This window comes from Salvia hispanica, chromosome 1 (assembly GCF_029641045.1).
Source record: "Salvia hispanica isolate PSC_SH4W2 chromosome 1, Shi_PSC_v1, whole genome shotgun sequence".
NCBI classification, from domain to species: domain Eukaryota; kingdom Viridiplantae; phylum Streptophyta; class Magnoliopsida; order Lamiales; family Lamiaceae; genus Salvia; species Salvia hispanica.
Genome location: NC_142692.1, coordinates 689,780 through 714,356, shown reverse-complemented (window position 1 = coordinate 714,356; position 24,577 = coordinate 689,780). Strand labels below are relative to the sequence as shown.

The 24,577-nt window shown below is 38.4% G+C and overlaps 8 protein-coding genes across 10 annotated transcripts; 5 read left to right on the top strand and 3 right to left on the bottom strand.

Moving 5' to 3' along the window:
• Window positions 1-380: 380 nt before the first annotated feature.
• LOC125217963 (GDSL-like Lipase/Acylhydrolase superfamily protein) lies at window positions 381-2,627 on the bottom strand. The gene is made up of 3 exons (XM_048119543.2): window positions 2,363-2,627; window positions 2,171-2,298; window positions 381-1,195 (listed from the first exon to the last, which is right to left on the bottom strand). Exons 1-3 carry the CDS (start codon window positions 2,625-2,627, stop codon window positions 470-472), a joined length of 1,119 nt encoding a protein of 372 aa, XP_047975500.2. The 3' UTR covers window positions 381-469.
• Window positions 2,628-5,934: 3,307 nt separating this feature from the next.
• Window positions 5,935-7,884, top strand: LOC125218372 (Major facilitator superfamily protein). The gene is made up of 2 exons (XM_048120025.2): window positions 5,935-6,095; window positions 6,178-7,884. Exons 1-2 carry the CDS (start codon window positions 5,999-6,001, stop codon window positions 7,752-7,754), a joined length of 1,674 nt encoding a protein of 557 aa, XP_047975982.2. The 5' UTR covers window positions 5,935-5,998; the 3' UTR covers window positions 7,755-7,884.
• A 489-nt stretch (window positions 7,885-8,373) lies between these two features.
• Window positions 8,374-10,726, top strand: LOC125224155 (putative beta-1,3-galactosyltransferase 8). Of its 2 annotated transcripts, XM_048127512.2 has the most exons (6): window positions 8,374-8,628; window positions 8,993-9,211; window positions 9,294-9,778; window positions 9,855-9,980; window positions 10,061-10,170; window positions 10,397-10,726. In XM_048127512.2, the coding sequence occupies exons 2-6, from the start codon at window positions 9,059-9,061 to the stop codon at window positions 10,549-10,551; spliced, it is 1,029 nt and encodes a 342-aa protein (XP_047983469.2). In that variant the 5' UTR covers window positions 8,374-8,628; window positions 8,993-9,058; the 3' UTR covers window positions 10,552-10,726. The 2 variants fall into 2 exon arrangements, with proteins under 2 accessions (XP_047983469.2, XP_088912131.1); XM_089056005.1 differs by lacking the exon at window positions 8,374-8,628 and having other exon boundaries at window positions 8,933-9,211.
• Window positions 10,727-13,549: 2,823 nt separating this feature from the next.
• NAC070 (NAC domain containing protein 70) lies at window positions 13,550-15,470 on the top strand. Its single transcript, XM_048120097.2, has 3 exons — window positions 13,550-13,771; window positions 13,971-14,245; window positions 14,358-15,470. The coding sequence occupies exons 1-3, from the start codon at window positions 13,594-13,596 to the stop codon at window positions 14,919-14,921; spliced, it is 1,017 nt and encodes a 338-aa protein (XP_047976054.1). The 5' UTR covers window positions 13,550-13,593; the 3' UTR covers window positions 14,922-15,470.
• LHCB5 (light harvesting complex of photosystem II 5) lies at window positions 15,141-16,690 on the bottom strand. The gene is made up of 6 exons (XM_048120098.2): window positions 16,424-16,690; window positions 16,103-16,187; window positions 15,970-16,020; window positions 15,762-15,882; window positions 15,551-15,685; window positions 15,141-15,469 (listed from the first exon to the last, which is right to left on the bottom strand). Exons 1-6 carry the CDS (start codon window positions 16,623-16,625, stop codon window positions 15,209-15,211), a joined length of 855 nt encoding a protein of 284 aa, XP_047976055.1. The 5' UTR covers window positions 16,626-16,690; the 3' UTR covers window positions 15,141-15,208.
• A 363-nt stretch (window positions 16,691-17,053) lies between these two features.
• On the bottom strand, window positions 17,054-19,225 carry LOC125218431 (glycine-rich protein). The gene is made up of 3 exons (XM_048120099.2): window positions 19,054-19,225; window positions 18,819-18,993; window positions 17,054-17,322 (listed from the first exon to the last, which is right to left on the bottom strand). The coding sequence occupies exons 1-3, from the start codon at window positions 19,196-19,198 to the stop codon at window positions 17,217-17,219; spliced, it is 426 nt and encodes a 141-aa protein (XP_047976056.1). The 5' UTR covers window positions 19,199-19,225; the 3' UTR covers window positions 17,054-17,216.
• A 77-nt stretch (window positions 19,226-19,302) lies between these two features.
• On the top strand, window positions 19,303-22,868 carry LOC125218428 (P-loop containing nucleoside triphosphate hydrolases superfamily protein). 2 transcript variants are annotated; one of them, XM_048120094.2, is made up of 9 exons: window positions 19,303-19,593; window positions 19,675-19,737; window positions 20,019-20,096; window positions 20,208-20,428; window positions 21,338-21,410; window positions 21,498-21,782; window positions 22,019-22,162; window positions 22,403-22,453; window positions 22,562-22,868. In XM_048120094.2, the coding sequence occupies exons 1-9, from the start codon at window positions 19,372-19,374 to the stop codon at window positions 22,619-22,621; spliced, it is 1,197 nt and encodes a 398-aa protein (XP_047976051.1). In that variant the 5' UTR covers window positions 19,303-19,371; the 3' UTR covers window positions 22,622-22,868. The 2 variants fall into 2 exon arrangements, with proteins under 2 accessions (XP_047976051.1, XP_047976053.1); XM_048120096.2 differs by having other exon boundaries at window positions 19,470-19,598.
• Window positions 22,869-23,282: 414 nt separating this feature from the next.
• LOC125220092 (RmlC-like cupins superfamily protein) lies at window positions 23,283-24,461 on the top strand. Its single transcript, XM_048122229.2, has 2 exons — window positions 23,283-23,655; window positions 24,159-24,461. The coding sequence occupies exons 1-2, from the start codon at window positions 23,384-23,386 to the stop codon at window positions 24,361-24,363; spliced, it is 477 nt and encodes a 158-aa protein (XP_047978186.2). The 5' UTR covers window positions 23,283-23,383; the 3' UTR covers window positions 24,364-24,461.
• Window positions 24,462-24,577: the final 116 nt, after the last annotated feature.

Genomic DNA, 24,577 nt, shown 5'->3' with positions numbered 1-24,577 from the left:
CCAATTTTAAGGTTCATTCACTATTACTTAACTCAATTTTTTTTTAAATCCACTGTTGTAAATGAGAAATTTCAAAAAAAGGAATAAAGTTGCTAATATTTCAGAAATTGGAATTAAATTTGCTAACTTCTCGAAAACTGGGATTGAGGCCCACGAATTTTTTCTAAATAAGAGATTTTTACATTTTTGCTATTCTTTCTCTTATTATTTTCCTCACAAAATATTAAAATAACTAATTGGCATAACATATCACAATGGAATATTTTCCCTCTAATTAATTAATTTGAAGTTCATTTTTTATGAATTGAGCAATCATATTTAATAATTAAAAATAAAAAATCAACATAATAATTGAAAAAGATGGAGCCTCTCATGGCCTATACATTTTTAATTATTTAATCATATATTTTTCTTATTTAAGGAAAATAGGAAACTTTATTGAGATGGTGTATGTATGATTTGATGAAAATCAAAGGACGAAGTTGATGAGAGCGAGCTGCTGCACATTAATCGGATAGCAATCCGACGGCGGGCCCGCGTAGGCCCGCCTCGCAAGTATGGCATCCACCGCCTGCGTTGGGTGGAAGGCATCCCAAAACACGTACTGCGTCCGATTGAAACACGGCGGCATCCACGGCAGGCACGTGACCTGCTGCCCGATCCCGCAGCACCCGCGGTCCACCACCTCGAACCCGAACCGCCCCGGGCTGTTCAGCACGTCCCCCATGGCCGCATACGTGTTCCCGTACACGAACATGGAGCCCGGGCGGGACCCGTCGTTGAGGGCGTCCACGAGGGCCCTGAGGCCCTCGTTGAACGGCCCCACGATCTGGTTGACGTAGTCCACGCAGCGCCCCTGGGGGGCCTGCCCCGAGGCGCGCTGGGCGGGGATGCAGCCGAGGGGGCCGAGGCCGGCCAGGACGAACTTGCGGAGGCCCGCGGAGTGGAGGGCGAGGAGCTGGCGGGCGTAGCGGTTGAGGAGGAGGGTGGCGAATTGGGAGGGGTTGTAGGTGAAGCTGGAGGGGTAGAGCCCCGGGAGGAGGTAGTTGTTGATGTAGTCGTTGCTGCCGAAGACGAGCACCGCGATGGACCGGGCGAGGTGCCGGGTTAGGTCGGGCGGGGGCATCATGGTTCGGAGCTGGCTCAGCGTTGTCTCGAAGTTTATCACTTGCTGGCTCAGGGTGTATCTTTCACCCTATAATAATCAACATACATGTGTCAGTAATTTAGTACTCCCCCCGTCCCCGATTAGGAGTCACACTTTGACCGGACACGGATTTTAAGAAATGCAAAGAAAAGTTGGTTGAAAAAGTTAGTGGAACGTGTGACTCATTTTTTTATATTGGTTTTATAATAAAATGTGAGTGAATTGAGTTAGTGGAATGTGAGACTTACTTACTATTTACGGTAAAAATGAAGTGTGACTCTTAATTGGGGACGAACCAAAATGGAAAAGTGTGACTCTTAATGGGGGACGGAGGGAGTACTATTCATCAACTTAAATTAATTAATGGTGGACATATGAATTACTACATTTTTAATCCAACTTTTTTTAGTGAATAATCCAAATTTTGGGGTAATGAAAAGAGAAAATAGAGTTTATGAAAGTAGTAACTTTGAAGCCATTTTCTAATTCCTTTTGGACAATTACGGAGTCAGACATTTCACGCTAGGGAGCATAAGAAAATATTTCGTACTAGCTTTTTCAACGAGCTTTCTTTTATCTTTCTCAATAAGGTTTCTTTTGAAATCAAAATGAAAATTAAAAACAATTTTATAAAAAAGTACTAACAAATTTTCTAAAATCATTTTGTTATTAGGGATTCTTGATATTAATCTTGAAGAAGAATGACATAAATGGAGAATATTTATTTCGGCTTGGGACAGATATTCAATTCTTAATTTTAGATTAGATAATAGTAATATTTTTACAAGATAATAATATTTAAAATAAACAATAAAATATTCTTATAAAATTTTAAAATTGTTGGGGAGGCATGGCTACGTTTAATTTAGTGACAAAACCTCATGTTGTAGGTATCAATATTAGAAAGATACTATTGGTTAAATTTATTTATTTTATGACGGTTAAAATAGTACTATTGTTAAAAACTACTCCTACTAAAATATATGCATAGCAATTAATTGATTTAATTATCCTTTCACATACATAGTGTTGGCCGCTTTCGTCGAGGATGCCGGCAGCTGCAGAAGCATAATTTACTCCTCTCATGATATTTGGTCCGGTGGTGGTGGGAGCGGCGAAGGGAGGCGGCGCCGCAAGACCCAACCAGCCTCCTGCATATATTAATTAGGAATTAGAGGTTATCAATGAATGAATAATGAATAAAATGATAGGTACCGAGGTAATCGACAAAGGTTTCGCCATTGGAGAATTTCCCGGTGGCGCCACTCCTGGAATCGACACCGTACGGGTAATAATTTGCTTTGGCAATAGACCTCAAGAAATTGTTGTTCCCGTTGTCCACCAATGAATCGCCAAACACAAACATCGCGCTCACTGCATTACTACTACTACTACTAATACTGTTGTTGGATGCCAATGCTACCATCACAATTAAGCTCATAATCAACACAAGTATTCCCAACATTTTTAATATTTTCATGTTGATGCTAATGTATAGTATATTAAAAATCACTTATTAAATAAACATATTCCTCCTTTTCTCACAACTTTTTACCCAATTTTAGTATCCCACGTTGTTTAGCATTCGGATGCATGCATTTCTTGTCTCCACCATCAAAATTCATGTGAACCTTTCGTCCCAAACTAATATTTAATTTATTATTAGTATAATTATTTTCTTGCGTGTTTAATTTACTTATGTACATAAATATAATATACTTGCTTTTTTGCAGCCACTACATCACTTATTGCACTGTATAATTGCCGGCTAATTTCCCAAATACTATATTATATCTTGAGCTATATTGTAATTAAATAGAATACACGTATCTAAGTTAGATTAATTAGAAGTTAATTGGTGATATATGCGTCTCCACTTGTAAGCAGCATTAGCCAGTCCTTTCTTTAATATTGGTATCTGGTCAAATGTGGAATTGAAGAAGCCATTATCAAATTAAAGCCTTTCTAAATAATGGAGATATCATTCCTAGCTAGCTATGCATTTTCGCCTTTTTATATTTAATCTTTTCGTACTTTAATTAGCTTCTTGTCTCCAATTAACATGTCACAAACAAAAACATAAAGGACTATTACACAACTTAATCATTATTTGAACAATTTATACAGATCACATTCCTATCTAGCTAGATTGCCACTATCTCTATATATTTTTACTATATTAATTTATTTATATTGTATACAAGAAGATTCAATTCCCCGCGTATATATCTTTGAAATTATAATCCCGAATTATGGGGTAATTAACAAGCCTAAATTACTAAAATAGTATTACTCCATAACAGTCAAATTAAATATTATTACGTGCAACAGTTTAGAAAGCCAATAGATTAATTCTACATATAGTTTGATCTAGGGCTGGGGAAAAATACCGAAAAAATGATATATCGCTCGTATCGTATTGAAAAATATCGAAAAATTATCGATTTTTCGATACGATACGACATCGTATCGTAAGTTTTCGATACGATAACGATATGAATTTCCTTATATCGCGATATATCGTTTTATATCAAAAATACGATATATATCGATAAATTTTCGATATATCGATATTTCCGATATATATCGATATTTTATTTTCGATATATATCGATATTTAACGATATATCGAATTTCGGTACGATATATCGAAATATCGATACGATAACGATATGAAATTTTTTTATATCGAAAGTTTCGATATATCGAAACTTTCGATACGATAACGATATGAAATTCTTTCATATTGATATTTTCGATACGATACACGATACAACATTTTCGATACGATATATCGTATCGACGCACCCCTAGTTTGATCTATTTCCAATGTGCTAGTGAATTAAATTACTTTTAGAGGTTGGTCGAGTAATTATAAGCCACTTTCACATGATAATATATGAGAATTCATTAGATATAAAAACTAGTAGAGGAGTATAGTCAACCCTCGCCACTCACGGAATTTCAATCATGATTTTTTGGATTAAAATTTGGTCACTCATCGATCATCATTACCTACACCACTGTTTGAGAAATTAACTAATGTGTATATCACAGGAATATATAAAATTTAAATCATAACTTACGATAAACTTTTGTACAGTCTCAAAATGATCAAAATTTTTTATCAGTTCATAAAATTATAATTATAATTTTTTTTTCAATCGCCCCATAATGTTTAAAAAATTTAACTAATATGAAAACTCAAATATGATATGACAATAAAATAACGTTGTTTTTGTAAAACGACGATATTATATTTTGAATGCTAATTATGGTTTTGTTGGCATATTATTAGTTTTAATTTTGACCATTTATGGACAATTACGAAAAATTGAAACATTGTTATATTTTAATTTAAAAAATTATGTAAAATGTCTGAAGCCAGCATAATTTAAATAAACGTTATTTATCTCTATAAGAAGTAATTTTGCGATCTGGCTAGTTTATTTAATTAAGTAGTTCGAGCAAATTAAGCATATGCCATATAACTTTTGAGATACCATGCAATTTATCAATAAATAGTACTATTTGATTTAAGTTCGATTAATTAATAGTATTTGTTAAGTTTTGTTGTTCCAATTATATTTAGGTTTTATTTGCTAGGTTGAAAGTCACGACCCACTTACTTATTCCACGAAGGTCAAGGAGAAGAAGTAATTGACATCTTTCTGACTAATTAAAGTCAAAAGATGGGTGGGGGTAATGGAAATTAATTAATTATTAAAATGTGGATTGCCTTGATTCATTGTATATTACCAGTTACTACTCCCACTCTTGAGTGCATTCTATTACCTTACCAATTAAGGAAGTGATGTACGTATTTCTATCCATAAATAATTACAAATAGACAGTAAAAATAACAAAATCATTATATATGGGCAGTTATATCTGGTTTGAGCTAGTTCATACAAACAAATTAAGTAGCTAATAAAAAAAATTGAAAAATGATGGAATTTAAAGGTGCATGAGAAATTAAGGATGGACAGATCTGGATAGATATGCATGAAAATGACGTATCCATGGGAAATGGAAGCAGCATTGGGTGGTGACTGTTGAAGCTCTTGTCTCCACAATTGATTGATTGTACTCATCGCTATACTATTCCCTCCGTCCCACAATAGAAGACACATTTGGTATGAGCACGGATTTTACGAAATGTAAAGAATAGTGGGTTGGAAAAATTAGTGGAGTATGAATCCAACTTTTTTTTAAGTATTGGTTCTATAATAAAGTGTGGTAAAATGAGTTAGTGGAATGTGGTCACTACTTACTATTTATAGTAAAAATAAAATATAACTCTTATTGTGAGATGAAGAGAGTAAAAATTAGCCTATGCATTTTTGTCCATCCACTAATAAGATCATTTTTTTGGGTTTTAGGTTCCACATTTCATCATCCACAATTTATTATAAATTTAATACTTCATCCGTACATAAAAAAAAATAGTCTGATTTGTGGACAGCACGAGTTTTAAACTCTTTTTCACTCTGGGTGATGGTGGTGGAGTGGTGGTAGAGGTCTAGGAATTGGGGGACAGTGACAAGTTCGGTTTGATGGTTCCCTCAACTTTATATTTTCAGATTGAGATTGATGAGAATTGAGAAATATGCACATCTACATACATTAGTTGTGTTGTTATGCAATATAGAGTAACAATCTTGAATATGTGCGATGGTGGTGTGGTGGGGCCTCAGCTGAATATTGTGGGCAGTGGGCCCTTCCCACTACCAAAAAGTCAACCCACCAGCCCACATTATAAATAGTCACAACAAACCAAGGCTCCTCAAGATAATTCCCTGCTCACTTGTCTTTGCCATATCTATTCCATTGATCAAAAAAGTTATTTGCATGGATAGGGAAGAAGAGCCTGAATCTGTTGACTGGAGAGGGAGGCCTTCCAAGCCCATTCGCCACGGCGGCATGACCGCTGCCCTCTTCGTCTTAGGTACGCTGTCTCAGTTTCGTCTTGAACAAACCAGTTAAAACACTATGTTGATGTTATGACTTGACGCCCGAAAATGGCGCAGGGCTCCAAGGCTTCGAGATGATGGCGGTGGCCGCAGTCGGCAACAACCTGATCACGTACGTCTTCAACGAGATGCATTTCCCTCTCCCCAAAGCGGCCAACACCGTCACCAACTTCGTCGGCACCATTTTCCTCCTCTCCCTGCTCGGAGGATTCCTCTCCGACTCCTACCTCGGCAGCTTCTGGACCATGCTCGTGTTCGGCTTTGTTGAGCTTTCCGGCTTCATCCTCCTCTCGGTCCAAGCCCATGTGCCTGGACTCCGGCCAGAGGCCGGAGTCCAGGCCTCTGGGTACAAGGCCCTCATTTTCTACGGGGCCTTGTACCTGGTGGCACTCGGGAGCGGGTGCTTGAAGCCCAACATCATCTCCCACGGGGCTGATCAGTTGGGAAAGCATCAAACTAAAAAGCTCTCCACTTTCTTCAACTGCGCGTATTTCGCCTTTTGCAGTGGAGAGCTTGTAGCCCTCACTGTGCTTGTGTGGGTGCAGACGCACTCGGGGATGGACGTCGGGTTTGGAGTCTCTGCTGCTGCAATGGCTGTTGGCCTCATCTGCTTGATCTCTGGCTCGTTCGCTTACAGAAACACCCCGCCTAAAGGAAGCATATTCACCCCCATTGCTCAGGTGTTTGTTGCAGCAATTTGCAAGAGGAAACAGATATGTCCATCAAATCCAAACATGCTCCAAAGCCACCTCTCCATCCACACACACAAGTTCAAGTTTCTCGACAAGGCGGCTTGCATCAACGGAAGCGATGAGAGCCCGTGGCGCCTCTGCACCGTCTCTCAAGTGGAGCAGGTCAAGATCTTGCTCTCTGTCGTTCCCATATTCGCGTGCACGATCATCTTCAACACCATCCTCGCTCAGCTCCAGACCTTCTCCGTCCAACAGGGGACTTCCATGAACACTCACCTCACTCCAAATTTCCACATCCCTCCAGCCTCCCTCCAGGCCATTCCCTACATGATGCTCATCTTCGTCGTCCCTTTATACGAGACTGCATTCGTCCCTCTTGCAAGACGAATCACTGGGAAGGACTCCGGGATATCCCCATTGCAGAGAGTCGGGACAGGGCTATTCGTCGCCACTTTCTCCATGGTTGCTGCAGCCATCATTGAGCATAAGAGGAGAGTGTCGAGCCAGACGCTCTCCATTTTCTGGATAGCTCCGCAGTTCCTCATCTTCGGCCTCTCAGAGATGTTCACGGCCGTGGGGCTGATCGAGTTCTTCTATATGCAGTCGATACAAGGGATGCAGTCGTTCTTGACGGCCATGACATACTGCTCGTACTCCTTCGGGTTTTATCTCAGCTCCCTTTTGGTTTCTTTAGTGAACAGAGTGACTTCAACCGGCTCGAAAGGCGGGTGGCTCAGCAACAATGATTTGAACAAGGATAGGCTTGATCTGTTCTACTGGATGCTGGCTGCACTCAGCCTTGTCAATTTCTTCAACTTTCTCTTCTGGTCAAGATGGTATTCTTCTGGTCAATCTCCAGCACTGAGTAATAGTAGTAATACTAATACCCAACTTGAGCAAGAGATAGAAAAGCAGAACAGTTTAGCAAACTACAATAGTTGATGAACCATTTCTTGTCTTTCTTTTATTTTTGTGCCATTGACTAGTGGACTAGGAAAAGAAGCTCAGAATACCATGTATTGTAATCCCTACTAGGCCAAAGCTGCTTTATGAATATTGTATCTTGTCCCTATCTCTTGTTTGTGTGGGTGTGGGTGGGATACTGTTGAATTGGACATGAAGGTAGGGGTCCCAAGATTACAGGGAAGTTAGGTCCAGAACAATAATCTCTTCTAATTTGAGCTACTATGTGAGTGGTGGGGTAACTCTGCTTTACATAAAAGCAGACTCTTCATTTTGTAAAGCATTTGTAATGAAAACATGTTGTTGCTTTTTAACCACCCCACCCCCTCCCCCCTTGGGGTAATGGTAATGGTAATGGTAATGGTGGTAAAAGAAAATGACAGGGGAATGAATATGTTATTGTGTTGTCCCCCCTTCATTTCACTCTTTCACCATCACTCCCTACCTCCACAATCAAACATGTCTCACACATGTTCCTCCCACCTTCTCAACTCAGATAATGTTTTATCTTTTCCCATTTTTCTTAGTCTTAACATATGACAAAGAGGGGGATTCATGAGTCATCATTTTTCCATTTATCATGACTATTTCTTCTAATTTAAAATACTTCCAACAGGCAAGTATGATTTGAGTGTACAAGAAATGGGGCAATTTGGAATCACACTCTCAATCTGGAGTTTTAATCAAAGAGTTTGTTGAAACATGAGAACTTCATGATCAAACTGCCATCCAAAGCACCATCCAATAAAAAGCCGCCACGCCATCAAAAAATATTTCTTCAATCTTCAATTTAGTGATATTTGAAACCAAAACTTGTTGCAGATTCTAATGATTTCTCATATCATCATAACAGGTACTAAAATGCACTCATACTATGTTCCTTTGTGCAATTTGGTTTTAAATTTTTCCACCTAGCTACTTTTTTTTGTAAGGAAACTTAAATTTTGGTAGCAAATTAGCACACTTTTTTTTCTTTTGTAGTAATTCCAACTGCAACATGCTTCCCTCCTTATGGAAATTGTGATTGCATGATCTTCTGTAGCCAACATCACACATCCTAAAACATGACATGCTTTCACATCCATTAATGGTTATAGACAGAGCTAGCTTGCCTTCTTCATTTTCTATTTTTCCACCCCTTTTTTTTGTAGATTATTAGATACTATAAATTTGCACAATGAAGCAGGAAATCAGAAGTATTAGTTATGTTGATACAGGAAATCAGAATCCAGCAAAAAAGGGGTGAGGCTGAGAAGAATAAGGTGGCTTCAGTCAGCAAGAAGATGAGAGGAAAATCAGTTCCATTGAAGGTTATCATTGGCCTTTGCATAGCATGCTTCCTTGCAGGCTCCCTTTTCACCACAAGAACACAATCTTCCGACGACGGCCCCCAACATCTAGTAGACCTCGACGAATGTGATCATAACACGCAACGGGTACGTTTGTTTCTAGAAAAACATTTATTATAAGCTCAAATTCAAAACATAGTCATAAAATGTTCGCGTGTAATTAAAACAGAAACTAGGGGAGAAAAGCATGACAGGGGAAGTGGCTGCGAACGGGAACGGGAGCAGAGCATTCGTGGTGATAGGGATAAACACGGCCTTCAGCAGCAAGCGGAGGAGGGAGTCGGTGAGGGAGACGTGGATGCTGAAAGGGGAGCAGCTGAGGAAGGCGGAGAGGGAGAAGGGAGTGGTGATAAGGTTCGTGATAGGCCACAGCGCGACGCGGGGAGGGATCCTGGACCGGGGGATTGATGCAGAGGAAGCCGAGTACGGAGACTTCCTCCGCCTCAATCACGTGGAGGGCTACCACCAGCTGTCTACCAAGACGCGCTTGTTTTTCTCCACGGCCGTTGCCAAGTGGGACGCTGAGTTCTACGTCAAGGTGGACGACGACGTGCACCTCAATCTCGGGATGCTCGTCACCACCCTGGCTAGCCACAGGTCGAAGCCCCGGACCTACATTGGATGCATGAAGTCTGGCCCGGTCCTTTCTCAAAAGTCTGTTTCACATCTACACTTGCTCGTCTTATCATGTAGTAATACTTATTTATTTCGAACTCGTATGTATATGCAGAGGAGTGAAATATCACGAGCCGGAATACTGGAAATTCGGGGAAGAAGGGAATAAGTATTTCCGGCATGCTACCGGACAAATCTACGCGATCTCTAAGGACCTTGCGCATTATATTTCGATCAATTCGTAAGCTTATATGTATGTTTATATTCGAGTAATGACTTTGTTGAGAGGCGGATGACGAGGATGAGGATGCTTATTTGCAGAGGGATATTGCATCGGTTCGCGAACGAGGATGTATCGCTCGGAGCGTGGCTGATCGGACTGGAAGTGCAGCATGTGGACGATCACTCTATGTGCTGCGGAACCCCTCCCGGTATAGATAATAATCTCTTCGTTTAGTTGTAGTTGAGTTTTTTGCCTTTTGGCAAAACATTATATTTAATCTGTTTTACTTTATTCTCGACGACCTACATTAATGACACAAGGGCTTAAGCCCCTATTAATTTTTTTTAATGTTTTTTCTCCACTTTCAAAGAAAATTTAGAAAAAAATACTACTAACATTATTTTCTGCGTTCGACTCTGCTGGATGGCATGCAGATTGCGAGTTCAAAACTCACGCGGGGAGCGTGTGCGTGGCGTCATTTGATTGGCAGTGCAGTGGGATATGCAAATCAGTAGAGAGAATGAAGAAGGTGCATAGTGCGTGTGGAGAAGGTGATGCCGCTATTTGGAGCCTTCATCTCTCCAATTAAACACACCATTATTTTACCATTTTCCATTTCATTATTCATCAATAAATTAGTTAAATCTCTCTACTTTCTCCTACTTTCTTTATTTCCCATATCTATTTTTGTTATACAAATTAATTACAACTGTTATTCACTGTGATGAGCTACCTACTCTTAATTATTTATTTTCTTAATTCCACTTTTGTTTCTTTGATAGCCATAAATTTGTTTGTTATTATTCCTTTTTTTCACATTAAAAGTGCCTAAAATGTCGAGTGATGCTTTTAAGCCACGATGTGATTTGTTATAATTTTGATTCAAATAAAATTGGTTTATTTGCTAGTAGTTTAGTAAATATTTAATACGCTTAATAACTTAATTTTCCTCATAAATATTATTCTATTCATTATTTCATTGGAAACAAATCATCATCTCTTTCTAGAAGAAATAGAAAAAGAGTAATACGGAGTTATATAAAAAATTCGAACACACTATATTAATTTTTTATTCTTCCTAAGTAAAAATTTATTAAAAGAGTCTTTTATGGCCAGCTATATAGCTTTATTCTTGGTCATGGGCGGTGCTAAAACTGACAAAAAATTGTCCATAATCAACCAATTAAGAATACTTGCAATCAAATAGTATGAAGTTTACCACTAAGTGGGTAGTGTTAATTTGAATATGCGAACTGATACGCCGTGATAAGCGAAAAGTAATTAATTTGTTTATAATATCCTAAAAGTTATTTTGTAATTAATTATTTAATCATCATTTAGAGTCATTCAGTTAGTTTTTATATTTAATTTGATTCCAATATTTTAACAAGTGTTAGTAATACTATGGGGCGTTAAGTTATTAATTAGGTGGTTACTATATATCTGCCTTCTATATATGTAAGGGGGGCTAGCATGTATATATACTTGTAAGGGGAGCTAGCATGTATATATACTTAACTACTTTGTTTTATATATATATTTTCACACTATTAATTATTTAGCTCCTTTTTTGAACGCAAGTGTATCTAGATTCTAGACACATAACAATAGTAAATATTAATGAGATATTGTGCCCAAATATGTTACTAGCGAATCATCATTGACAGTGCAGATGGTGAATATATGTCAATCTGAATTCAGAGGACACGCATCAAATAAATATGGATCAATTAAATAGAATCACTATCGGTTAGTACTATATAATGGGAAAGTTAAAAAAAGAGAAGCGTGGAAAATAATCAAGAAAATACATATTCAGATATTCTATACATGTAGATGAGGAGTAAATGACACTATAGAGATGAGATTGGGAGACGTGTTTGTGAATCAAAAAGGAGGAATTTCGCAAACGTGCATGTGCACATCCCTATGCCGAATGCGTCTCCAACTATTAATAATTCCCTATTTCTAATTATTCAATTAAAAGTATATTGCTAAAAAAATAATGAATTTTGTTCAAATTCTAATCTATCATAAATTTTTTATAATCAATCGTTAAAATTATGAATTCCACATAGTTTAATTTGGGTAAAATTATGTATTTAGTGTAACATCGGAAAAATGTAACAATGAAAACATCGTCCTAGAATTTTATTATTTTTCTCAACACACTTAATAAACAATTCAACTACAACTTCAATTTGAAATACGCGTGCACTTAATCAACAACACATTACAAATAGGAAATCTAAAATGGGAAAATTGAGAAAAATGGGAAATTCATGATTTTTGAACTTTATTTAAAAAATTACGGGACATACTAGAAATTGGCTGAACTTTATGATTTTTCTGGCAATAAGCCTATTAATTAATTACTCTTTTTTTTATAAGGGCTAGCAATGATTAATTTAATCAATAATGGAGTTTGAAATTGAGTTGTAAATGTGTATTTAATAGCATTAGATTATGGCAATCCCTAGACTTATTCGTTTTATTTTATCTCTTGACCTAGCTTGCTTTACGAGCGATCCAATATCTCTTGCACTTTGTTAGTATTTTCTTGGGATTGTTTCCTTGCACTTAATTACTGCAATGCCTCTTTTCGGAATGAAATTCCATCATATGCGTCCTACTAGCCTTTGACTTTTATTTTCATTAAATAATTTATTAATTAAATTCCCTTCTACTTTAATTTTTATTTTCCAAGTTGATGATCATGCATGCACTTTTAATGTTTAATTTTCCTCAATTGGTTTTTATCGATCAATTCACACCAATATATATATATATATATGAGGAAAGGGTAATAATGTAGAGATTTTTTAGTATTAAATAAAAGGGATATTGGCACCTAATATCATGCAACTTTCAAAAAGTTAGATTTTTCCCACGAACTTTGAAATTGACAAATAATATTACAAACTTTACCACGAGTTTGTTATTTCCCACCAATGAAAAAATTCCGGCAAATAATATCGTATCTCGTAATTTCTCGACAACAACTTTGAGAGTTTCAAGATTTTCAATCTTTGAGAATAGTTTTTCTTGAAACATATCCCCCTAAATTTGTTCTTCAATCTATTAATATAGTCGAAATTTTTTCACTGGTGGAAAATAACAAACCCAAGGTAAAGTTAGTGATATTATTCATCAATTTCAAAGTTCGTAGGAAAAATCTAACTTTTTTAAAAATTGCATAATAGTACGTGCCAATATCCCTAAATAAAATCATTAGTTTGTTAAAATTTACAAAAATATCTTGTTAGCTTTATTCTAAAAATTAACACAAATATTGAGGAGTTCGAATACGAGGATAATTTGTTGAAAAGAGTGGAATAAATATAGAGATGAGGAATAAAAAAATAAGAGGAATTAATTTGCATGGTTCGTGCATAGCTTTAACTTAACTTCGACGTTAGCTTTAAGCAGTCCCAACGGCGGCGGCTCCGGCCGTCAACTGTATCAGCTGTATCTCTCTAGGCTTGACAGTTGACACTTTTAATTCCCCATCCATACACTTCATGTGTGTGTATATATACATCACACGCTATGCCATGCGTCTTTCCTAGCTGTGTTCGCAACCTACTTAGAAAATCAATTAATTGTGAAGAAAGAGAGTTGATTACTAGAGATGGCGGCGGGGTCATCTGGCGGCGGCGGCGGAGGTGTTCCGCCGGGGTTTCGGTTTCACCCGACGGACGAGGAGCTTCTCCACTTCTACTTGAAGAAGAAGGTTTCGTTTCAGAAGTTCGAGATGGAGGTTATACGGGAGGTCGATCTCAACAAGATCGAACCCTGGGACCTACAAGGTATAATTAATACTCCCTCCGTTCCACGTTAATAAAGTTGTATTGGCTTTTTTGCCAAAATTAACATTTATTGAAAAGAAATGTTTCTGTTAACGAGGAATGGAGGGAATATAGTACTACTTCGTAATTTTATTAGACCTACTTTAGAAAAAGCGGAGACTGAAGTATTATTGTTGTTGTTGTTGTTGTGGGGTTTTAGAGAAGTGCAAGATCGGGTCGACTCCGCAGAACGAATGGTACTTTTTCAGCCACAAGGACAGGAAGTACCCGACGGGATCTCGGACAAATAGAGCGACGAGTGCGGGATTTTGGAAAGCGACCGGGAGAGACAAATGCATACGCAACAGCTTCAACAAGATCGGGATGAGGAAGACCCTTGTCTTCTACCGCGGCCGAGCCCCCCACGGCCAGAAGTCCGATTGGATCATGCACGAGTACAGGCTCGAGGATTCCCACAACGAACCCCCTCCAAATGTAGCATACATACATATTTTACTTCCACTTAATTAATTATAACCGTCTGTTTGCTAGCGTAGATAACCTAAAATTCGTGCGTGTTTTTATCATATTTTGTCTTATCTTTCAGGAGGATGGATGGGTTGTTTGCCGCGTATTCAAGAAGAAGAATCTGTTCAAGATAAGTGGCAGTAGCGGTGAAGGAGGAGGAGGCGGAGGCAACGGAGGGGGGGTGATGGCTGATCACAATTCATACAATGCAGCAGCTTCCATGAATCAATACATGTTGCATTCACATTCACAACATGCTGCTGATTTGAACTACTCTCACATTCCAGTTGATCATCAGTACTCACAAGTTGAGCCACACAACTTCCACCTCAAGCCGCTGATGCTCACCAGCGCCAGCAACTACGACCATCAAGACTATAACGACCACCAACACCACCCACCGCCGCTCATCAACAACATGCAGGTCAAAGACCTGATGTCCAGAGACGACTGCGAGAGCACTGCCACTCCTCAGCCCCCTAGTTTCCAGTCGTGTGAGCCGGCCCTCGAATGCGACCAACACGCCTCCCAGCCAATGAGCCAATGGGATCCACTCGTGGTCACTTCTTCCCACACAAATCCCACCCAGATCAACCACTTGTCTCTCAGAAGTGAGATGGACTTTTGGGCTTATGGCAAGTAGCTAATTAGCTATGCCACTTTCTGTTTTATTTTCACTCTTGGTAATTGAATATAATTCATATGTCAACAACTTGTAATCACTATGATTCTTTTGATATTGTTACTCATTCATGAAACTATCATACTTGTTTGAATCATAACAGTGTTGTTTGTTAGTTTTAAGTGATGTTTTAATCTTTGGGACATTAATGAAACATATAATCCAAAATGGAGTGACAAGGGATGAAAGACGGATGTGACGATTAACGAAATGTACGTACAAGGTTGGGAGATGGGAAAAATGAGAAATTAGAGAGTTGGAACTCTTTCAGCTGTTCCGGCAATCACAGTGAGCAAGTTGTTGCCAAAGGGATCGCTCAAGTGCGCTGCAAGGTTCTCAACAGGACCTTGTCCGGTCACATAGGCTTGGATGAAGAAGCCAAGCATCGAGAACATGGCTAGCCGGCCATTCTTGATCTCCTTCACCTTCAAAATTGCAGCCTGGTCCGGATCCTTAGCCAGGCCCAATGGGTCGAAAGGACCACCTGGGTGAAGCTTGTCCTCCAGCTCCTGTTTTCCATTTAAAAACAATTAATACCAACATCATAGTTAGTTAATAAAGCTATTAGTACTACAAATGGTGGGACTTACCAAACCATTTATGATTCTGTAGTACTCTGCACCACCGAGAAGTACGACCTCAGCAATCACGGCTACAACAAGGTTAATGGGGATGTTTTTGCCGAAATAGTTCAGTGTGTTGCCGTCAAGAAGCAGAGCGCCCGTCTGCATACCATCATACCGTTACCATATCAACAACGACAAATGATAATCAGAGAAGCATATTTCTATGCATACATACCTTGAACCAAACAGCCTCGGGGCCACAGTTGGCACCAAATTTGTTGAATGCCTCGGGAATGATGAAACCGGCAGCGCCAAGCATGGCCCATCGGGCGTGGATCAGCTCATAAGCTTGGTATCTACCCCCAACATGCATGGTTATTACATATATTTGATGATGATTGAATAAATCATTAAGTTACTAATCAAGGATTATATACACATACTTGGCAAAGTCTTCGGGTTTCTTTCCGAGGCCAAAGGGATCATATCCATAGCTGTAGATAGACAAATTAATTAAGCTATGAGGCAAGGAGAAATATTATATGAATTGAGATGGATGAAAAGTAGTGTACTTACTCTCCAGGAACTTCTCCATTTAGGTACTCTGGGATTTCAGATCTGTCCAACAGGCCATCAGGCAAGAAAACTCTCCTGTCGGGTCCTGATATTATAGCGAGATACAATACGAGATAAGTAAAGATTTAATCTTGACTAAAAAAAATGTTTTGTTAGAATGAAAGTTTGTGTACATATAAACATATAGTACTAATTTACTCAAACATGGAATGATTGGAATATATTTGAAGCTAAGATTAATCTAGATTCTACAATCTTCCAAACCGAACAGCCCTGTGTATATTGATTAAATATTACTATGAGTGGAGTTAATTGACTTACCATACCACTTGGCGAGCTCCTCGTCCGCGGGGGCCACAGCAACGGCTTTGGCCTTGGGTGCTGCCTTCTTCTTCGAGAAAAGGGCCACGGTCTTGGAGGTTGCGGGGCTCGATGCTGATGGGGCGGCCCGGGATGCACCGGAGAGGCTCAGTTTGTTACCGAGCATCTCGGACACGCCAAGGGAGGATGCAAGAGAAGCCATCTTCTTCTGTTTTTGGTGGTGGTGGTGTGGCCAATGGCAACAACAGTTTACAATCAGAATGCAAGAAACAAGAACTGATAATACTAACTATAAAGGTTGCAATTGTGGATGGAGACATGCCAACTAAGCTCTCATTTCTTGTGGTGAGCAATCTGATTGAGCTCTTTGATTGGGCGAAGACGATTAGGTTGCAGATTGGTTATGCCCACGTGGATTCTTGGATAACATCTGCTATCCACATCTTCCTTTCAATCTCCTTCCAACCATATATCCACATTTCCACTCTACTCATCAAACTTACTCTCCTTTTCTTTTTACCATCAATATAAGTGACATAAAATTAGTAACTTGACTGCATTTGAATAAAAATAGTTGTTTCACTTAGTGCACTTGCCATTAGGTTGTAAAGAGGTTTAGAGTTTCTTCAATTGAAATATAGTTTCCACTTTGCCTTGATAAACTTGGAATAAAATGAGAGTGCACAAGGCTAGGTGAAGGGGCCAAATAACACAATCCTATATACATATACATATACATATACATATACATATACATCCGAAGCAAGTTCATCAGCTCGACTAATGCTTTAACTTAATCAAATCCCTGTCCTCGCCACTTGTTCACCTCCCTGGAAGTTGCTCGAATTAGCTTTTTCGTATTCACTACTAGCTCGTCAACAAGGCCGCTGATTTCATCCCTGCAGTAAGCAACCACGACATTCGTTAGCCAACGCCAAAACACCATGAGAACAAGATTTCTAGCATGCTCACAAGCCTAAGACAATTTTGTTTTGCCATCACACAAAAACTGCTACTAGTATTTAATTCTTTTTTTTTTTTTTGCACATTTCAGGGATATCTCACATCCTACAGATTATAAAGTAAATACATTCTTTCTACACATTCTCTCATAGCATCATGACCTTCAATATCATCATTATACAACTTTCTGCACATTTCAGCAAGAATATAAATACGATTGTGCCAAAAAGCAACCTAATTCAAGAAACACTCATCAAACACAACTCGCATGCCCCCCCCCCTGTGGTTTCTATGTTATTCTAAGGATGACAATGCAGATTAGGTTTGTAGACCAATGTTGAGAGCTCATGAGCCTAGTGATATGGGGTAAAGTTGAAATATATTTCCAAGGGATGTGAGACAATGGAATTCGATTCAGATGTTTGCACTTTTCTTTAGTCACATTCTCTAGAGTGAAAATATAGTCGTTAATCACCTTCTGAAACAATAAATGGGGCCACCAATGAAATATCAAATGGAATAATAACCAAACACTGCAGTTGCAACATAACATGTTGAACCATGGACATGCTGAAATGCAGTTCATTCTCCAAAGTAAGACATTTTAAATTTGTAATAATTCCATCGTGTCAAAAGCAAGCTTTACTGGCTCTTCGTTTAAAAGCAATAAACAGTCATTACTCATTACTAATTTTATCATATCAATACTTGGGTCTAATGGATAGAAGCTCGTTCGATAACATCAATTTTGTTGCACAAATTTGGAGCCGTTCCCTATATATTGTAAATTCAGACTGTTCAGAGCTTGCCAATATGAAAATAGATGCTTCATCGACCCAATACTCAGTATAACTAATCTTAGCGGCCAAACACCAAAATAAAAAAGAACGCACTTCCCCCCTCCCCACTCACAGTCTCATACACAGAGACACACTACATCTACTATTGTCATTTTCTTTTGGATCACAATGAAAATTTAATCTGCAAGAGCAAGATATTTTACTTCCTAGGAAAGCAACCAGCAACCCAGAAACCAATAAAAGAAAAGGAATCATCATCATATTTAGCCTTTCCCCCAAATAGTTAATACACCCGGTAATTTGCTAATCATTTGAAAATTATCTCTAAAACCAAAAGAAGGAATAAAGTTAACAAATGAAGAAATTGTAAAAGCCAGAATCATAGTAATTTCATAAAATGTATAGTAAATTTCAATTCTTAGACAATCTATTATTTGCAAGACAGTTGAAAGAAACAGAGAGTAGATTCAAATTGGTGACCTTTCAGCAATCAAGATTAATCCTTTTTTTCTCAGCAATCATAACCAAAATATGATCACATTTTCTACGTAAAGTAAACAAAAAAAAAAATCAGAAATAAAGAAATTTTGAAGGTATGGAAAAATGAGAAGCAATTGCAATTGGAAACTTACTGTGCGGGGAGAGCTCGGAAGCTGTGAAAAGCCTTGTCAACATTAGAGTATTTCCGATTGTCATCATACGCGATCCCTCGGCCGACGCCATACCCAAAACCCACACCAACGCCGCACCCAGCTCCGAACCCGAATCCGAGCTGCAGGCCCGGGATTCCCGGACCAAAACCCGCACCTGATTGAAGAAACACCGTCACTCACAGCCACAGACCTCAACATGGAACCCTAATTTTACCTCCAAGGAGACCAAAGGCGAAACCAAAGCCGCAGCCGGCGCCGACGCCGAAGGCAGGTCCGAGCTTTCCGAGTTGATTCGATTTAAGCTGCGGCAGCTTCCATAACAAGCCCTTCTCCTCTGCGTCTCTGCCTCCTCCGTTCATCCTCCTCAGCTTCACAATTCTCGAATTCCACTGATCACTTTGAATTGATTATTTAAGGGAGTGCTTAATTTGTGGAGACGCCCCTCGACTCTTCTTTTATTTCACTCTTGCCCCAAATTCAGTTCAAACTTTGTTTAATTACAAAAACGCCCCGATAAATTATTCCGAAAACGATGATGGCTGCTTGCTTCACGAGTCTATCTCTTCCCTCTGCAACTCCTCCGCCTCCATCTCAATCTCATTGTTTAAGTTCACTAGCGCTCCATAAAAACAGACTATTTAGTGGTGCGATTCGATTTGCTCGATTGCAATGTCACCGTTGCTGCGGTGTTACGAGCTCGAGGATTGAGAACTCTCATGCGCTCATTGATGACGATATCCATGCGCTGTTGCAGGTGAGGTAGCGAATTTGATTTATATTCTAGATTTACACAGCCATACCTCTGCAATTGAGCTTCCTTCTCGCATTTTCGCAGATTCTTCCACATGATTTGCGCCATAATCTTTTGGATGACTCCAATCGGCATGACCTTATGGAGGTAATACGACACTTTCCATTGATGAAAAAAATTATGGCAATTTGCTCACACTTCATAAACACAGATATGCTGATTTGCTCACACTTCATAAAATTCTCAAATTTTCAAGGTCATTTGAGATTCTGATATGCTCTTGAACCAGATATATTATTGTAATTTGATATGCTTGAAACTTAAAATCAGTCCATTGCTTGTTGAAATTCAATGTTAGTCATTTTTTGGTATATCAATGGAGCATGTTTATCATCTTCATCTTCTCTCAGTTTTGTGCCAATTGACAGGTGATATTGGATGTGGGTCGTCCCCCACATGCATGTTATTTTGGAGATCTTGGCAGACGGCGTCTTAGGAAGACGGAGGTAGGTCTTATGAATTGGAGCAACACGTATACTATTAGCTGAGGGTATAAACATGATTTACTGCTTCTATAATCAATTTGTCATCATTCATTAGTAACACAATTTGGGCAGGTGTCCGAGGAAGAACTGGAATATGCGCAAAATGCAATTGGAGAACTAGGTGGAGATAATAGAGCTGGAATTGTAGGCACTCTGCATCGGATATCTGCAATCAAGAACAGGAAAGGGAAAGTGATTGGTCTAACTTGCAGAGTGGGAAGGCCACATAGAGAAAATATGGACATGGTCAAGGATTTGCTTGAGTATGGTAAAAGCATCTTGTTTCTGGGAAGGCAAGCAAGCATGTTATCTTGCATCTTATATAACTTTATGTTACGTGATTAGTAAATCTTTATCCATGTGATGTGTGTGTAGTGTAAAAGAAAGCATTTTCTAGTTGGTGAATGCAGTGAAATGGAGAATGAGTTTTTACCTTTAGACATTATCTGATAATTATAGCATGGTTGATATACCTTAGATCAATGAATGGGTTGAGCGGCTACATCTTTTTGGAGTTGAGTCATCGAATCTCATTCAAGGAGATCAGCTCAAGTAGGAAAAGCAAACTAAATACATATTTATTGTATGTAAGCTAAATAATGTACAAGCATGAATTCATCTGAAAGTTCACTTGAATATAGAGACAAGCCTCAAATTAATAGTTCAAATTCCTCTAACCAATACAAATCATTCAGACCCTTTGTTTTTTGTAGCAGCCATAATTTACAAAATAAATGCTTTGAATTGACCATGCTCTGTCTGTATTGTGCTAATCGTCCTGTTTGGTAATCATCAGAAAGATATCGTGCTAGATGATTCCAATTTTCATGGCATAATTTGCTGAAATTTCAATGCATTTGGTGAACCATTTGTAATGAGTTCATAAGAGTTAATAGCAAAATATCGGTAAAGAAGCTGTGGTATCTAAACAGACATGCATAAATGTTAACCCTTTGGATGACAATTAAATGTTAAGTATCATCATTATAGTTCTAGAAAAGATGTTCTGATGAAACCATTTTCTGAAGTATGTATACTACTATTAATGTGGAATACTTGTTTCGATATCTTAAGAGTTTCCAGTTTCCTATAACACATGAAGCCATAAGTGGCACCACAACTGATTTGTTTTAATTTTTACCTAATTCTTGCATTAGCATCTGAATGGCATTTTTATTATTGATCATATCTGACTCCATCAGGCCTGGTGCTGGAAAAACTACAGTCATGCGAGGGATATCTCGTGTATTGTCAGATGAGCATCTAAAGAGAGTGGTTTGTGCTTTAGTGTCTATGGTGCATCCCTTTCCACATAATATGATCTTTCATTTAAGAGTGATCTCCACATTTCCAATCAGCTAGGTTATTGTTGATACAAGTAATGAAATTGGAGGTGATGGAGATATTCCACATCCAGCAATTGGGGGAGCAAGGAGATTGCAAGTTTCTGAACCATGCATGCAGCACAAAGTGATGATTGAGGCAGTAGAAAATCACATGCCTGAGGTGATAGTTGTTGATGAGATTGGCACAGAAGCTGAAGTGCGTGCTTGCTGTACTATTGCACAGAGAGGAGTAATGCTTATCGGTAGTGCTCATGGGAAGCGAATCGAGGATGTTATAAAAAATCCCACTCTTTGTGATTTGGTTCGTGCAATGTTTCTTTAATATTAAAGCACCAAAGTATGTTTTATCCAATATTTTTCAAACATCCTATTTAACACTAGATGATATTTCCCCATGTAGCATATTCCACATTATACTTACTGGAAATTTTGTTTGCTAAATTTTACTGCTTGGTATTTGCCACTGGAGATTAGAAATATGTTAAATAATTTTTATACTTGGCATTTATGGTTTATTTACGTATTGTTGTCATGCAGATTGGAGGGCTGGAAACAGTGGTTTTGGGCGATCAAGAAGCTAGGACCAGAAATAGTAAGAAAAGCGTTATTGAGAGGAGAGCTGATCCGACATTTCCTTTTCTTATTGAAATGAGGGAAAGACATAACTGGGTGGTACATCGGGTTAGTTGGTCAACCATATCTCATTACGCATTTGCATAAATATTATTCAAATTCTGTTAGACACCATCAGTTTTGTCTAGAAATCTCGGATGTCCTCAAACTGGTTAATTGTGTTCCTACTTTATGGTTACTGGGAACATAAAAATAACAGCCTGAATTTGACAAGAACTTTTGTCCTTTGAGTTTAGATCAATAACTACAACTGGACTAAATATTTGCCACTTTGTATTTCCTTATCAGACTGACAAGAGTGTGGATGCGTTGCTTCAAGGGAAAAAGCCGTTGGTTGAGGTAATCATGGAGTAGTTCTTGTATGCTTTACATTTGGGTTTCGATTTCAGAGGCGTACTCGACTTGAGAGTATACAAAGCTGAGGCGACAAGTTTGTAATGTTTGCAGGTAAGGCGCAGAGATGAACAATTTAATGTTGTGATGGAGAGATGGAAGACTGATGACTAAAAACTGCCATTCCTGCCTCCTTGATCAAGATAGAGGGCATGATGAATACAGACTACAAAAGTATCCAGTTTAGCTTGGAAATTATTTGCAGATATATAAGTAGTAGGACAAGCTGAATGGTTTGTGCAGTATTTCACCCAATTGAACTACTGTGCATACCATAATTTACATGGCAATGAACTAATGACGTCGTATAATTTCCTTTTCCTTTGTTCGTAATATAATGGAAAGTGAGTTGGAAAAGTTAGTGGATTGTGGGTCCTACTTTATATATTAGTTTTATAATAAAATGTGATTAGGAATGAGTTAGTGGAATATGGAGTCCACTATAAAAAATGGTAAAAGTGAAATGAGAGAAATTTTGGGGGACGGACAGAAATGATAAAATGGGACAAATTTTGGCGGACGGAGGTAGTACAGTAGTTATTTGTACAGATGCGGGGTGATTAAACTATTCATTCAAAATCTTTGTATAAGTAAAATGTGACATTCGTGTTTCATTTTAGTACATTTGTCATTTATATTTAAGTGCAGTTAACTTTTTACCACAATAGAAGACATACTAGCATTGTCATAAAACAGTTTTCTAGAAATAACATGACATGTGTGATATACTGATACTGATAATGCTAAATTTGTTTGGGAGGCTATTGTTGAAGTAGAAAATGTGTGGCTCTCAAGAAAGAGCTGAAGAGTAAAGGCAAGAAGAGGAGAAAATCCCCTCCAAAGAAAAAAGAAAAGAAAAAGTTTGTTAATTTATTAATGGCATTGGTAGCAGGTGTTGGAATTGCCCAATTCCCTAACCCTAATCGATTAGCAATAGCAGGAACAAGCAAACACTCCCCAGTCTGCTTCCAGCTGAGTCGAGAGTCAAGAAGAGGGCTTCTTCCTAGGGCTATAAAAGCAAGAGCAGGAGCAAGTCCATTGCAGCTAAAAGTGACAATGGCAACCGAAACCGAGAAATTGGGGATCAAAATCGTCAAAAATCCCCCTGAATCCAAGCTCTCCGAGCTCGGCGTTCGCTCTTGGCCCAAGTAAGCTCCATCTCATCGATCCTCCTTGCTTATTTTCTTCATATTCCTCTTTGATTCATGCTTATAGAATAGGATAAGATGTATCCTCACCTCAAATTGTTATCTTTTTCTCTTTGGCTCATTATTAATCATGTTTCTTAGCTGAAATCTTTGAATCTGAATCATAGATAGGATTCTTGTCCACTCAATTTCAGAGCCCTATATCATAAAAGGAAACACTTGGATCTTAAACTGGCTTATCTATTTGAGTTAGTAGCTTCTTGCAATTGTGAAGTAGAAACTGAATGTGCTCACTACCAATTAATGCTCTGGTTTCCTTGACTTGATTCGGCAAGTTAAGATATTGTGTACTAGTAGATTTTATAACCATGTTTTGAGCTTCTAATGATCGTTTTTCTTGACAAAACTGGAAAACCGAACAAGGAGAAGTAGAGAAGTGTTGTCCTATTGCTGCATTGGCCTTGTATCATCGAATTTTATCGGTTTTGTTTGATCTGAAATAGGTGGGGATGCCCTCCGAGCAACTTTCCGTGGACGTACTCTGCGAAAGAAACGTGCTATCTTTTGAAGGGAAAGGTGAAAGTGTATCCCGAGGGATCCAAGGAGGCAGTCGAGATTGGTGCCGGTGATTTGGTTGTCTTCCCCAAAGGCATGAGCTGCACCTGGGATGTCTCTGAAGCTGTTGACAAGCATTACCTCTTTGAATGATTGCCTAATTGTTTTCTGGTGAATGCTGTTGAACACAACTCGTGTATATTTCTTCATCAATAAGACCGCTTGATTCGATATTAAGCTGCTTTTGCTTACATTGGCAAGTTATTACCTCAATCCATTGATGAGCAATCCCACCAGTGTTGGTTTTGTTTTACAGTAATCTCCATTTATCACATTCATGAATGCTACAGGAATCTCCAATTATTTG